At 35.4% G+C, this 15902-nt stretch overlaps 1 protein-coding gene across 2 annotated transcripts in view; it reads right to left on the reverse strand.

Annotated features, from left to right (window-relative positions):
- The window catches only part of CDH8 (cadherin 8), a 409933-nt gene that overhangs the window by 71629 nt on the left and 322402 nt on the right, over positions 1-15902 (reverse strand). For both annotated transcript variants that reach the window (XM_070770688.1, XM_070770689.1), the window contains one exon: positions 5509-5630. In XM_070770688.1, the coding sequence (XP_070626789.1) occupies positions 5509-5630 (122 nt within the window). The remainder of the gene's footprint in view (positions 1-5508; positions 5631-15902) is intronic.

A 15902-nucleotide genomic window follows, 5' to 3' on the forward strand; every position in this document is an offset into this window, starting at 1 on the left:
GGATAGACTCTTACTCTTTTCTCAGCCTCAGCTTCCACATTTGTAAAATGTCTTTACACCGCCAACTCCAAGCACAGTGGTACTGAGTGCATGTCAGATGTCTGGATGTATTACTGGATGCATGGAAGCATGCAGCCTCCCCAGTCACCTCTCTCCCCCTTCACTGCCAGCACAGGCCAGACTACCATTATCTTTTGCGATTACATCCTTCTAGATGCTCTTCCTGTTTCATTGCTCATGCCCACATCTCTGTGTGTGTGCACATGCATGTGTGTGTATGGATTTTATTCAAACATAATACTCTTTGTCCAATTTCATTTTTCTTATTATACTCTTATTAAACTTGCTTATTACCCTTATTATTCTTAGCCACAGATGCCTTCAATTTTTCGAACACACCAAGCTTTTTCTCCCTTCAGGATCTTTGCACAGGCTTATCCTGTTGGCTAGAAGACTTCTGCTTTCACTTCTTGTATGACTACCCTCTTTCATTTTTTTTTTTTTCAGTTTCAACTTAAATTATACCCATTTAAAAAGTAACTGTCTTGACAATGCCACATAAAATATCTCTGCTTTTTCTATACTCTCTTCTGTCCAAGTTGTGTTAGTGTTTTCTTCAGCATAATTTTTAAAATTTATCTTATTGATTCATTCTATCCTTTTTATTATCCCTCTTCCTCATTCAGTTCCATTAGAAGGAACTGAATTTTTTGTTCTTTTCACATTGTTTCCCCAGGTAATATTACAAAACTTGGCATCCTGTAGATGCATAGTAAATATTGTTCAATAAATGAATGAATGATTTTTCATTTATGCACTATATGTCTGTAAATAAAACAAGTGTCTCAATGGTAATATCTGAGAAATTAATTATTAAAGTATTTGTCACTGCTAAATTAGAATGATGCTTCTAAAATTTTGTGAATGTCCATTACATGAAGAACGTTGGCTAGATACCTATCTATAAATATAGGCTATTATCTTTTTCTTTAACCTGTGATAGTCCCATGATAAGCAAACTTTATATTGCCTCAGTATTGGTCAGAGAGAGAAAGGATTAAAAGAGATAAGTCAAAGTATATTTTTAACCCAGACATAATTAACTTGATGCTAAATAGCACATCTCATCTTCTACAGATGATGATGAAGCTTAAATTATATTCCACTAGATTTATTTACAGTAACAGGGAAGCTCCTTTCTGAAGGGGAAAAAAAAAGCACTGAAAGGGTCTATTGTTAACTAATTCTCGAATGATAAATATTCTCTAAGACTTCAGAGACCTTGACTCACATTTCATATTTAAACTATTTTAATTCTGTATGTATGGTAAGCAAGAGGTAAGCGTCTAAAATAAAATCCTAGAAAGAGCCTCTTGAGGAGATAAAATGTAGAACAGAGTTATGGAAGCCCCTTTGGCCAACACTGGCCATTGATGTTCTGTAATTTTCATGTTTGGTTCTGAGTGTGGTGGTACCATCACAGTGAAGGAAGACACTGGTTTCTTCTGGTGGAGCTGTTACCTGGTCCTCCACCTCTCCCGTCAGAGGTCCATTCTCCTCAGACAGAACCTGGTTTATCCCCAGCTGACTTCTTCTCAGCATCTGATAGATGTTCCCTATCTCTGGTGGCATGTGTCCTTTTTAAGGGATCTTTTCATTAAGATACTTCCATTTCCTCTCATCTCTTTAACTTTCTTTCTGCCCAGAGGACTTGAAATATTTTCTTGCAATTCTGTCATTTCTAATTTTATTAAGTGTCTACCAGTGAGAAAACTCTATGTGGAAAAAGATTGATGTTTGTCTGCCACTAAGTCCCCAGTACCTAGCCAAGTTCTGGGACGTATTAATAGTTTGTATTCAATAAGCATTTACTGACTGACCCAAACCTATCAAACTATTAGATACATACATTTTCAGCCATATATCTTCCTTTCTAATTTCGAAATCCTCAACTCATACCCTCATTTCTGCTTTGACCATCAAATAGGAGTAAGTAGAGAGAATCTTTTTATTCATCCTGTTAAACTGAGGGCCAAGTCATGGTAGTATTGAATTGGAGACTAAAAATATACATCACCTTATAACTTTTAACTTAAATTACCTGTAGCTATTTGGGGGAAATTATGTTAAATAAGAGTAACTAGCTAGTTACTATGGAGAAGGCAATGGCACCCCACTCCAGGACTCTTGCCTGGAAAATCCCATGGACGAAGGAGTCTGGTAGGCTGCAGTCCATGGGGTCGCTAAGAGTCGGACATGACTGAGCGACTTCACTTTCCCTTTTCCCTTTCATGCATTGGAGAAGGAAATGGCAACCCACTCCAGTGTTCTTGCCTGGAGAATCCCAGAGACGGGGGAGCCTGGTGGGCTGCCGTCTGTGGGGTCGCACAGAGTCAGACACGACTGAAGTGACTTAGCAGCAGCAGCAGCTAGTTACTAAGTTTTAAATAAGAGTAACTAGTAATAAGAAAATACCACATTAACATTTTAACTTTGAAATGGAGGGATTATTTAAAAGGATTCTAAAAGGGATTCTCATTGATTTTTTTCCTTATAATATGGACTGTGAATTCTTTTTCTCTGTCATGGGTGGTCATTACCCTCTTAAGGGAACCAATTCAAGAAAATGTCATCTTTTACTTCAGCATTATGAGAAGGTGGCAGAATGAGATAGGACTTCCAGTTCTGCTTTCACCAGTGAGCCTATAACAATTTTAGCACAGGTGTACCATGAACCAGGGATGCCGGCCTAGAGAAGAGGAAGTGGTTTTCCTTTCTTTTTCTGTATTTTAGACTCTGTTTAAATGAGTCCAATGGAGAACAGTCAAGTGCAGTAGCATCCTCTTGTGTTCATATTGCAACTGGTTTTCATTCTGTGAGATGTTTTAGAAACCTCTTTACAGAGGGTCACCCAATGCAGAAGATTTGTTACAGATTGGGTTTTTTTGATGGCTTGTGCTTGATTATTGCTAATGATATCCAGCTACATCATCTCCTAGACAGCAGACCTTAAATCCGTATCTCCCAGGCAAACCAGACATTTCAAAGTCACCTGCACTTCTTTCTCTGAGGCTGTTATAAAGCAGACATTAATTGTTGAAAAATATAGAGATGACTGAGTTTAGTGCTAATTCAGTTTTTGACTTTTTTTTTTGCATGAGACTGTGATAATTGATATTCTAATTTCAAAATGAGTCATGTGGTAGGATGAAACATGATGGAAAGTGCATCCGTGCTGAACTTTTATAAGTAAACACTATTTAGTGTGGATAACAAATATGAATTCTTGAAAATGTTAAATATAAAAATGAGATATTTGAGCCATTAAAAGTGACCTGGGAATGATGTAATGAATCAAACATGAGTTCTGACTAGCACAAAGGATTCAAGGAATTCAGGAGCTATTTTAACTGTGTGTATCAACCAGTCAGCCATATGTCCAAAAAATTTTGCTGAACAGACAAATATCTGATATCTTCATGTAAATATGAAGTCAAATAAACATGCCTAAAGATTCATCTGAGGATAAGATAGTGCAGTGTACACACACAACAAACATTTTTTCACAGAGTGAGTCATTCATGTTGATTTGCAAAAATCATAAAACAAAGAATCGACTTTTGTTTTTTATTTTGATCTTGCATAGGAAAGGTGATGAAACAGTGTATTTTTTTTTTCTGAGGATTAAAAACTGCTGATGAATCATTAAAACCTTGGAAACAGTCAAAATCCACAGGGTAAACCTCCATATTTCAGGAGGTCCTAAGGTATGCATGTCAATATCACAAGTGAAGCCAATGTGGAATTTTTGAAATATCAATGCCATTGACTCTCTGAACTTATGTGATGAGTTTTACATGAACAATGTAGTTTTATTTAAATTCTAAAGCATTTGACAGTTTCTGTATGATCAAAAATGTCTGACATAACTCTGTGATTGGCTATATCATCCAGCAACAATCTGGCCCACACAACCATACCCTTGAAAACTGACCTTGCGTGTATTTTGACCAAACTCTCTCCATCAACTCCATTCACCAACTTTAGCTAAATGATATTTACTGTCACGTATTTAAACTCCATCCTCAAAGGATCACAAATAAAAACACTCAAAGGATAAGACAAGTAGAGGGCAATTCAACATGATGAGATTAGGAAATGCTGAAACTAATGTTAGAGTAGTATTTTAAAAAAGAGGTCACCTTTGGCATATCACTGCTGAAGGTAAATATTTTGATTGTAACATATATGATGCCTGGTATTTAAAATTGATTTTATTATTAAAATGTTAGCTTTTAACTTATGTGCACACACATATACTTGTGTCGTCTTTTAGTGAGTGGAAACAACGCTAATCCTTCAGACAGAGGAGAATAGTCTGGGGAAAATGTCCACTGTTTTATAGGGGAGCAGCCACTTGATCTTCTGTAATAAGTACATAAAACTATAGAGCCCCAGTGCTATTCCCTTCTTAGGTGGAAAAAGTCTGACTCTTGTCAGGTAAACGCTTGGAAAATAGTAAGTTGCATTCCTAACACCCACATGAGGCACAAGAATAGTTGGATTAACAACTCCAATGTCATGCTGTCAGCTGCTGTTTATTTAAATTAAAATGTCACCATCCAGAAATAAATTAGGAAGTTGAAAAACGATAAATTTCTTAAACATACAGTACTTTGGCACCTTGTTAAAGTAAATCTATTACATTTGTGGTTTTTTTCAAACTTTACATAGACTATTTCCATTATGACATTCAGAGAATAGCAGGTTTGGTTTTTGTTGTTCTTTCTTAACTCTCTCCCTCTTTCCCACCCTCTACCTCCTTTCCTGCCTCCCTCTCCCCTTCATTCTCCCCTTTCCTCCTCCCCTCCTTCCCTCCTTTCCTTCCTTTCTTCCTTCCTCTCTGTCTCTCTCTGTGTCGCCATTGTCTTATCTAAGCTATATAAGAGAGGTTAAAAAAAAGAGTTCCATCAATACACATCAATACACAATTATCAGATGCTTTACTTGCATGTCTAAAACATGTTGTTCGTCTTATGTCTATCTAAATATAGCTACACCTAACAGATTTAAAAATGCACTTCCTACAACTGGTCTTCCTAGGGTTCCTTATTATGTGTTATTCCTACCTTTGTTATGAAACGAACATGCCTTCCCCATGGGCTTTTTTTCCCTTCACGTCCTGTCATTTGAAGGTTTAACATTTTGGCCCCATTACTCTAAGACCTCCCCTGTGATCATCCCTATCCTGAGATATTTTAAGCTCTATTTTGGCTCTGGGTTCATGGCACCACGGGCCATTTCTTTTCAGGAGCCAATTTGGTCATAAGTCAGAAGAGAATAACATCTTGGAAAGAAAAATACTCTCTCTCTTTTCCCATGTGGATGATTCTTGCCTATGACTTTGCAGGTTGTAAATGATGCAAATGCACACTATAATGCAGGTTAATCAAATATGAGACAGTGGTATACAAACATATTCAGCATTAACAACATGGAGATATTTACTTGGCCGGGTTTTCCATTTTCACATAAAAATGCCTCATATTCGGATGCGAATTCAGGGGCGTTGTCATTGACATCCAGCACTTTAATAGCAACAGGTACTCGGGATATCTGACTGTGGTTCCCTATGGGAAGGAAAAAATAACATCAGCATTGAGGATACTGCATTTTAACGTGCAACTCAACTTTCTGCTCGAAAGCCTGTGTGTCTGTTTCAACTTCCCTTAATTAGGGTGTTTTCAACATGGTGATTATGGAATCTGACCATTCGGCAAGGAAAAAGAGCAAGCGCTTGGCTGCTTTAAAAAAAAGTATAAATTACTATTCCAAACACCATTTGCTGGAGCTTAGCTTGATAGACGGTCTCTGAACAAATTGCAAGAGGCTTCCTAGATGAAGAAAACTTTATTTTATTGATAAAGCCCATTGTATGAAAGGAAAAATTCTAATATTTATCTCTTTGTTTATCTTGGGTAGAACACAGCCCATTTTTGCACTATTACATGTTTGACTGACTATATATTAAAGATAAACATCAAAAACCCAAAAAAGGCTAGAACCACATTAACTGTTGAGAAGGTATCTTTAATAATGATAAAGGGGATAATCTTAAAGATAGGGACTCATATCTTATATGAATTTTATTTTGTACTAAAAATTGACCTTGGGATCTTTTTGGATTAGATAAGCCAAGTTATTTTAATATTGTCATTTTCATAAAGATTTTCATCAGTGTAAACAGATAATAATCTTTTAATCTTTCCATGTCAATTCCAGTAGCATGGAACTTAATGCATAATCCTTAATCTTTAAGTCCTTAAATTTAAAAAGTTATATGCAGACACACACACACAAACATGCATGCACAGAAATAAGGTTCATTAATACATTGCTAACCTGGCCAAATGATAATTTTTTATTTGTAATAAATCCAATACTGTTTGACTCTGATTGTACCATGTAATAATCTTTTGATCATGTGTAAATTACACAGAATGTATTGAAAAATGGAGAAGTATTTGTGTTTCTGTGGCACTGAATATTTATAAGCAAGTCAAAAGATAGATCTTTAGCTTTTGAATATGAAGAAATAGACTTGTATTTGATATATCAAACTCTTCTTTCTGACAGCTGATTAAATTTTGACCTCTGAAACCTTCAAATATTCATTTTTTCCATTAAATATAAAAGTATTTTAAAGCACATGCCAAATAATCAGAGCCATGTTACAAATTTATAGTTGGTTGACCCCACTGGCAATGCTACGAGATTTGAATTGGGTTAACTACCACGGCTATTCACCAATATGCTACTTTGATTAACTATGGATGGATGAACATCATCCTTTGGAATTCCAACCACTAAGTAATGAAACATAATCTCACTTTCCCAAAATCATACCAGTAGCCTCAAATGTCTCACCTCTACTATTCCTTTTTCTTTTACTCTATTATGTCTGATGAATTAACTCATTCCCATTCAGAGCATGCAGCTCCCCACATCAATGTAAGGGAAAGTTTTTGTAGCATGTGACCCTAAGACAAGAAACTTACACTGTACCTTTTATCTACTTGAATCAGGTAGATGAATGAGTTATAAGGTATTTGAAATAAGGTCTGATTATATCCTTAAAGACGTACATCTCTTTTCTAGTCTGACCATGAGCTCAAGAGCAGTTGCTGAAGTATAAAGAGGAATCTAGTGTTTGCAGAAAACAAATAAAGTTTGGTCCCCCATCTCTGTCTTCCACTACCAACGTGATTCTGAAAATGGTATTTAACCTCATTTTATTCCTGAGGAAACTGAACTCAATACCTTGACACTGCAGTTACAGAACTGTTACGTACATTATATGAGAAACAGTTCGAAGTGCTCAGATCATGGTGGGCACATAGGAGTATCTTATAGCCTTTATGTTTTATCAGCGGAAGTGTCAACACTGTCCACATTCAGTGTGCACTATGTCCAGTGCAAGGTATTTCTTAGAGTCGTTTCATTCAGTCCTCACTAAGGAGCTGTGAAATAGGTAATGTGATGTGGAGATGGACGCTCAAATGGCTACATGTCTTTACCAGTACATATCAATTTAAAATTAACTCCAAGACTCCAAAATGTAGTTTTGACCTTCCAAACATGAGTCATGCACACAATATTATATTGATGAAGTTTAAAACAAAATATATTTTGTTTTGTAAGGTAACTAATCACTGTCATTTCTTCAAGAATGCATATAGACTTGCTGTATTTATTTCAAGTTTGACTAAAGTTTGAGTACAAATATAAAAATCAAGCCAGCTAAATCTAATAGGTTGTGCCATCACTGATATTCTCAGAACTGCACTTATAATCAGCCAGCCTCTCTGCGAAACTAAACAATTTAAACTGTATTTTTCCTTTTACTTCTGTTTCACCCTAGCAAAGCCTCTTTCCTTGATTAATTTTATTTTGTAATTCTCTGTATTTCAACCTTGAGAACTATTGCTTATTTATTTATATACCAATCATTTCTTCCTTGCCACATTTTTAGACCAACTTTTGTATATATAAATGATTAGAGGAGACTTCTATTATGCTTTAGTCTCATTAACCATTCAGTTCATAAACAAATGACGATCAACACAGACTTGAACAGTGAGTAAATAGGTGCATTGTCTTATAAGACTATATAAGTACAAGAAAAAGCTATCATACTCTTTAAACATGATTTTGCTCCTACAGAAGTGAAGAAAATGCTGATCTTATCAAGTTAGATTCACTGAAAATTGTTAATGGGGCAAAGTCTACTAAACATGATATTTTTGTCTTCCCTCTTATGCCTTGTATACACACACACACACTTCAAAGGCAAACATGAATATAAAGATTTTACTCTCACTATTTTGGCAGAAGGATAATTATGCCAAGGCGCATATTCTTCTCTTTTCTTAATATCACATTTGTAATGAATGTAGTTATCTCGTAGATCTAAATGGCCAGCAGGTGGTAAAACTCAAGCATAGAGGATAGGGAATCTCCATAAGCTTCTTTTTGGGATAACTCTCAACATTAAAGTGCTATATGGTTTCCTCTTATTGTAAGATCTGGAACAAGATACGTGTTTTACTATCCAGGGGCCCAGATCCCTAGAACAATACCATCTAATTTTGTTGTTGTTGTTGTTAAAAGTAATACAGGTTTGGGAGCTATCACTTAATACTGTTATAAGATCACGAGCATATGATCATTGGTGAGTCATTGAAATATTTTTAGATGGATTACAATTTTAAAAATTAGCAGTAAGCTTTCTGACAAGAGAAGTTATGGTTTAATTTGTTTTCTTAAATGTATGAATGTCCCAGACACTTTGAATATTTCTAGAAACTGCTAAAACAAAGAGGAAAACAAAGAAATATGCGTGCATGCTCAGTCCCTTCACTCATGTCCAACTCTTTGTGACCCCATGGACTGCACCCCACTAGGCTCCTCTGTCCATGGGATTTCCCAGGCAAGAATACTGGAGTGGGTTACCATGCCATCCTCCAGGGGATCTTCCTGACTCAGGGATCGAACACACGTTTCCTGCAGCCCCTGCATTGCAGGCAGATTCTTTACCACTGAGCTGTCTGGGAAGCCCCAATAAAATATAACAATGAACTAGTGCTATATATCCCCCAAATATCCCCAAATGTGTTATCATTATCTATATTAGATGAACGTGCATGATTGAAATTATTTCATCTTATCATAATTTTCGACACAAGTGTCATATTTACATGCTGAAGATTCACTTTTATCTAAATTAATGAAATGATGGGAGTTCAAATTTTAAAGATATTATAGAGCAATAAAATTAATTAGATATGCTTCTGAGGAAATTATTCATGTCCTTTGTGACTGGCCCCCAAATGTTTGCCTTTCATCTGATACACAAACATTAAATATAAAGATATTATAATTAGAAACTTGATTAGCATTCATTAAAGATTAATTTTCTAAACACAGGAGATGTGACAAAGTGGTCTGGAAGGAAAAGCGCATTTCAATTGGCCACAAAAGTCAACTCTTTTCACAAATGATGGATAAAGGCTGAAATGGCACCTGGTATAAACAATTCCTTGACTCCTACCATGTGAATCTTAGTGACTTTCTGTCACCTCTCTGTCACATAGCCTCATGAATTGCCCATTAATTTTGCCCTTTTATAATCAAAGGTAATGGAATACTGCCAAGTCTACGTTACTTGGGAATTTGCTTCTAACTAGTTTCCACAAGCTGCTGTTTTTGCAGGCATTGACTGAAATAAACAACCTCTCCTTTTCAGGCTATAAGAGAGAAAAAATAATTTGACAAATTTAGATATACTGGTGGGCTCAATAAATAATTCTTGAGCCTTCCACGAGTAGAAGGGTGGAAGGCTTGAGCAGTAAATTACAGTCAACAGGGGGAATGCAAAATAAGAGAATTTATAATTGAATAGGGATGAGAGGATGGTGGAAGTTTATAAAATAGGATGATTTGAATTGAATATATGATACAAAACATAGCATCTTAGGAAATTTAAAATAAAACTAATGGAAGTTTCCAAAAAGATTTTGGAAAATAATTTCAATAGTGAATTTAGGCTCTCTGGTGACTAAGGAAAAAAAGTTTTTGATGCATATTTTACCCATAAATAGTGTGATTATTTCTAAATCATTAGTCATGGTTCATTAATCCATATATTATTAAACAGCATAGAAACGAGGTGAAATATAATTAACCAGTGGACACCAGCAGGATAGAAAAGCTGTTGGGGATTTTTTTTTAATTTTTATTGGACAAATATATCACTTGTATGTGGAATCTAATTACAAATGGTATAGATGAACTTATTTACAAAACAGAAATAGACTCACAGATGTAGAAAACAATCTTATGGTTATCAGGGGGGTAAAAGGGGAAAGGAATAAATTGGGAGATTGGGTCTGACATATACATAATGCTTTATATAAAATAGATAACTAATAAGGACCTAATAAGCCCAGGAAACTCTACTCAATATTCTGTTGGGGATATTTTTGATAGGTTTTTCTCTTTACAGTATTATTTTTATGCATTACCCTTTCACTATCATAGCAACTGTATTAATGCATCAGTTAAAACACAATCTATTATTTCCCTCAAATAAATACCAAGAAATTTCAGCATCAAGAGAACCAGTTGATCACCAGAATTTTTACAATTTTTGATTATGTTATTGTGAAAATTCCAGCAAACCAGGCTGTAAAGAGGAGTCATTCTGTTTTATTCCTTAAAATCACCTTCATATTTAGAACAGTTTCCAACTAAATGAGAACTTTAATCAGATGGTGGCTTTGGTATCAAATAAACAAAGTTTGTAAGGTATAGCTTTTGAACCAAGTATGAACCAAGTAGTATGAACCAAGTAGTAACTCTCAGACGAAAGGTGGGGAAATGCTTTCTCTCACTGTGGATTTTGTGGAGTTAGACATATTTGAAAATGCCTTAAACTCTCCAGAGAAAACAGCTCTTAAATGGTGACTTTAGTTCAAGTCCTCACTGACCCCTGTCTGTGCTCCCTACTGACTGTGAAAACGCATGCTGTTTGGTCCCAGCATTTTCAAATGTTCTCTAAAACGGGAGAAAATGTGTAAGTCTCTTATTTATTACATTCATCTTAAGTGAACCTCCATGTACTGGAGTCCTTGGCAAGCCCTCGTTCCACCTTCTCCTACACTCTATAATGAACCTTCAGTGTCCTTATTTCGGCTCACAGGAGTTGAAGTTCTAAAGAGTACGGTAGGCACATTTATGGTGGTGAAGTTCTATGGAAAAATTTTTAGAGCCATTAAAGTAAGGACTGATGTTATGAATCTCTCAGATACTATGAGTCTATGAAATGTAAAACTTTAACAGTCACATTCTATATAAAGGCAACCTTAATGGCAGTTTATAAATGAAAAATTAGTACTAACAGGAACAGAACTGTTACACTTTCCATTTTTATATTAATATGTTATATAATACTATGCTGCTGTGCGCTTAGTCGCTCAGTCATGTCTGACTCTGTGACCCCAAGGACCCTCTGTCCATGGGGATTCTCCAGGCAAGAATACTAGAGTGGGTTTCCATGCCCTCCTCCAGGGGTTATATAATACTGCCTACTTTTAATAGTCTTATTATCATTAACATTTTACTTCAACGTAAAATTTATAAATATGCATTATTTGCCAAACTTTTTCCCAAGATCTTTTTTTTAAATTATTTATTTTTAGTTGAAGGATAATTTCTTTACAATATTGTGTTGGTTTCTGACAAACATCAACATGAATCAACCATAGGTATACATATGTCCCCTCCTTCTTGAACCTCCCTCCCACTTCCTTCCACATTCCACCCCTCTAGGTTGTTAGAGAGCCTTGGTTTGAGTTCCCTGAGTCACACAACAAATTTCCATTGGCTCTCTAATTTACATATGGTTATGTAAAATACCCTGGGTTACTGTGTTACTCTCTGTGTTACTCTCTCCTTACAACCCACCCTCTCCTTCCCCTCTGCCCAACCTCCACGTCCATAAGTCTGTTCTCTATATCTGTGTTTCCACTGCTGCCCTATAAATAGGTTCATCCATACCATCTTTCTAGATTCCATTTATATGTGTTAATATATGATATTTTTTTCTCTTGTAATAGGTTCTAGGTTCATCCACCTCATTAGAACTGACTCAAATGTGTTCCTTTTTATGGCTGAGTAATATTCCATTGTGTATATGTACAACAGCTGCTTTATCCATTCATCTGTCGATGGACATCTAGGTTGCTTCCATGCCTTAGCTATTGTAAACAGTTCTGCAGTGAACATTGGGTTACATGTGTCTTTTTTAATTTTGGTTTCCTCAGGGTATATGCCTCAGAGTGGGATTGCTGGGCCATATGGTAGTTTTATTCCTAGTATTTTAAGGAACCCCCATACTATCTTCCATAGCAGCTTCATCAATTTACATTATCACCAACAGTGCAAGAGGGTTCCCTTTTCTCCACACCCTCTCCAGCATGTATTGTTTGTAGATTTCTTTATGATGGACATTCTGACTGGTATCAGGTGATATCTCATTGTAGTTTTGATTTGTATTTCTCTAATAATGAAAGATGTTGAGCATTTTTTCACATTTATTAGCCGTGTGTATGTCTTCTTTGGAGCAATGTCTGCTTTGGTCTTTTGCCCACTTTTTTATTGTGTTGTTTGTTTTTCTGGCATTGAGCTGCTTGTATATTTTTGAGATGAATCCTCTGTCAGGTTCACTTTCATGTTTCATTTGATATTATTTTCTCCCATTCTGATGGTTGTCTTTCACCTTATTCATAGTTTCCTTTGCTATGCAAAAACGTATGCTTAATTAGGTCCCACTGGTTAATTTTTGTTTTTACTTCTATTACTCTAGGAGATGGGTCATAGAGGATCTTGTCATGATTTATGTCATAGAGTGTTCTGCCTATGTTTTCTTCTATGAGCTTTATGGTTTCTGGGCTTATATTTAGCTCTTTAATGCATTTTGAGTTTTATTTTTGTGTAGGGTGTTAGGAAGTGTTCTAATTTCATTCTTTTGCACAGAGCTGTCCAGTTTTCCCAGCAACACATTAAATAGACTATCTTTGCCATTGTATATTTTTGCCTCCTTTCGAAGACAAGGTACCCATCTGTGTGTGGGTTTATCTCTGGGCTTTCTGTCTTGTTCCATTGGTCTATATTTCTGTTCTGTGCCAGTACCATACCGACCAGACCTTTTTTTTTTTTTTTTTTTTTTGATAATAAGTCTCCTTCTAGAATTCTAAGTTAGATTTACATAAACCAGTGATTCATCTTTTATTATTTCTGGGTATTTTTAAAGATTAAGATAACACTGGCTTATAACATTATATAAACTTCATGTGTACAACATGAGTTCAACTTCAATGTACACTAATGTGCTTCCCAAGATACTTTTAACGCTTTATGTCTGCTTATCAGTTTGTTTCTTTTTGTTGTCTATATTATTTTGTGTTGTGTGTGCACATGCACACGCATTTTATATGTTTGTTTTATGTACACCTCTCTTTTTTACTGTGTACTACTCTTGCTGAATTTGTAGCTGGAAAATATCGACTCCCTCCTTTCACAGCCCTAAGTACATGTTTAAATCCTTCTTATACATCTCATCTTTTTTCATACTATAAGAGGAGAGGAATCAAAGTTTTGTAATGAGTTTATTATTCCTTACATCTCCTTTAGTAATCTAAGTCTTTGCAAAGTCTCTAATTCTACTCTGGCAACAAAAATTGCATTATGCTTCCATTACTAAATCTTCAGTGTTTTTTTTCCTCCCTTATTATTTCAAATAGGATTGGTTCAAAATTATTGGAACTGAATTTCTTGGGATTATTCTCACAATGCAATTCAATTTAAATCCTTTATATATTAGAACCTTAATAATGGAGACTCACACTTTCAGAGGAATATAGATTTATCTAATATTCAGTTTAAATGCTCATTCAACAGCAGTTTACAGTAACAATTGTACATGCACACATAAACACACACGTTTTATCAGAGAAGAAAACCACTATTGTAAACTACCCAGCATGTATTGCATGATCTGTTATGTACTATCTCTTTGAGGTTTGTTGGGTTACCATGAAGACATTATTTTCTTAAGTGGGAATTTGCCTTCAGGGTATCTAAGACTTAAATTTATATAACTCACATATCAGAGCAAGTAGTAAAGAAATATCCATCTGTGAACATCCAATCATGTGGACTTGCCCATATTAGTCAAAGCCAGGAAGTGGTAAAGCTGAAATATTAGTCCAGAGCAGTGTCATCAATAAGTAAAAAAGACACACACAGAAACAAACAAAAGCAATTCCCCACAGGCTCTCTTTTAGCATAGCACTCGTAAAAGACAATCTTACAATACCATACTTTTAAGATGGACTGTTTCCCAAATAATACACTATCCTAATAAACTAATAATATCAAAGAAAGATGTGATGATTCCATTAACATGAAATTTTTGTTAGTCAATTTATCTTTAGAAATATATGTGTTAATTATTTGGGTAATTTCCTTACATTTTTAGTGTGAGATCAACTTTTGTATTTGAAGTAAGCCATGAAAACAATAAACTGTATAAATCTCAAGATTTTATTCCAGTGTATTTTTGTAAGATGAATATACCCCATGTACCCATCACTCAGATCAAGATATCCAGCATAACTAGCATCCCAAAAGGTTCCATGTACCCCTTCTAGGTCATTATGCCCTTCAAGGTAACCTCTGCTCTGTTTCTTTTTAAAATGAATTGTTATTATTATTATTTTGGCTGCCCTGGGTCTATGTCACTGTGTGCAGGCTTTCTCTAGTTGTAGGGGAGTTAGGTCTACTCTCCAGTCACAGTGCATGGACTTATTGTGTTGGCCTCTCTTGCTGTGGAGCATTGGCTCTGAGCATGCAAGCTTATGTAGTTGCAGCTCGTGGCCTCAAGTGTGTGGGCTTAGTAGTTGTGGGGCGCGTAGGATCTTCCCAGACCAGGAACTGAACCCATGTCCCCTGCATTGGCAGTCAGATTCTTAACCAATGGACCAACAGAGAAGTCCTACTCTGTTTCTGAACATTATATTAGTTTGCCTTCTTCAGAACATTATAAAGTACACACTTTTGTATCTGACTTCTTTAGCTCAATATACTATTTGCAAATTCATTCATGAGATTGTAGGCAGTTGTAGTTCACTCTTTTTCATTCTTTGGAAAAGAATTTCATTGTATACATATACCACAGTTTATTCATTTATCCTCTTACTGGTGGATATTTGGTGTGTTTTAGTTTCATGCTCTTCTGAAACGGGCTGCTATAAATATTTTGTGTATTTCTGTTGATGCACAAATACATGGATTCCAGTATGTAACATACTAAAGAATAGAGTGGAAGATTATAGAATATGGTCCCTTTCAATTTTAGCATAAGCTTCCAAATATTTTTCTAATGTGGGTGTGCCAATTTACACTCCGACTAGCAATACGTAGAAGTTCAAGCTGCTGCATGTCTTTAGGACACTTGGAAAAGTCAATTATTTATTATATTTTTAATTTTAACCATTGCAGAGACATATAGTTATATTTTAGTTTCCTCGTATTTTAATATTAATATCTTGATGATTTGATGTTAAAGACATCAAGTGCTTACTGGTCACTTGGATATATTCTTTTGTGAATGATCTGTTCCACTTTTTGTCATGTTTTAACTGGCTTGTCTTTGTTTTTCTAATAGATAGCCATACTATATATTAAGGATATGTGTCCTTTGCTAGATATGAGTATCACAATAGCCTTGCCTAGTCTCTGGGTTACTTTTTCACTCTTAATAGTAATTTTTGATGAGCATA

This window comes from Bos indicus, chromosome 18 (assembly GCF_029378745.1).
Source record: "Bos indicus isolate NIAB-ARS_2022 breed Sahiwal x Tharparkar chromosome 18, NIAB-ARS_B.indTharparkar_mat_pri_1.0, whole genome shotgun sequence".
NCBI lineage: Eukaryota > Metazoa > Chordata > Mammalia > Artiodactyla > Bovidae > Bos > Bos indicus.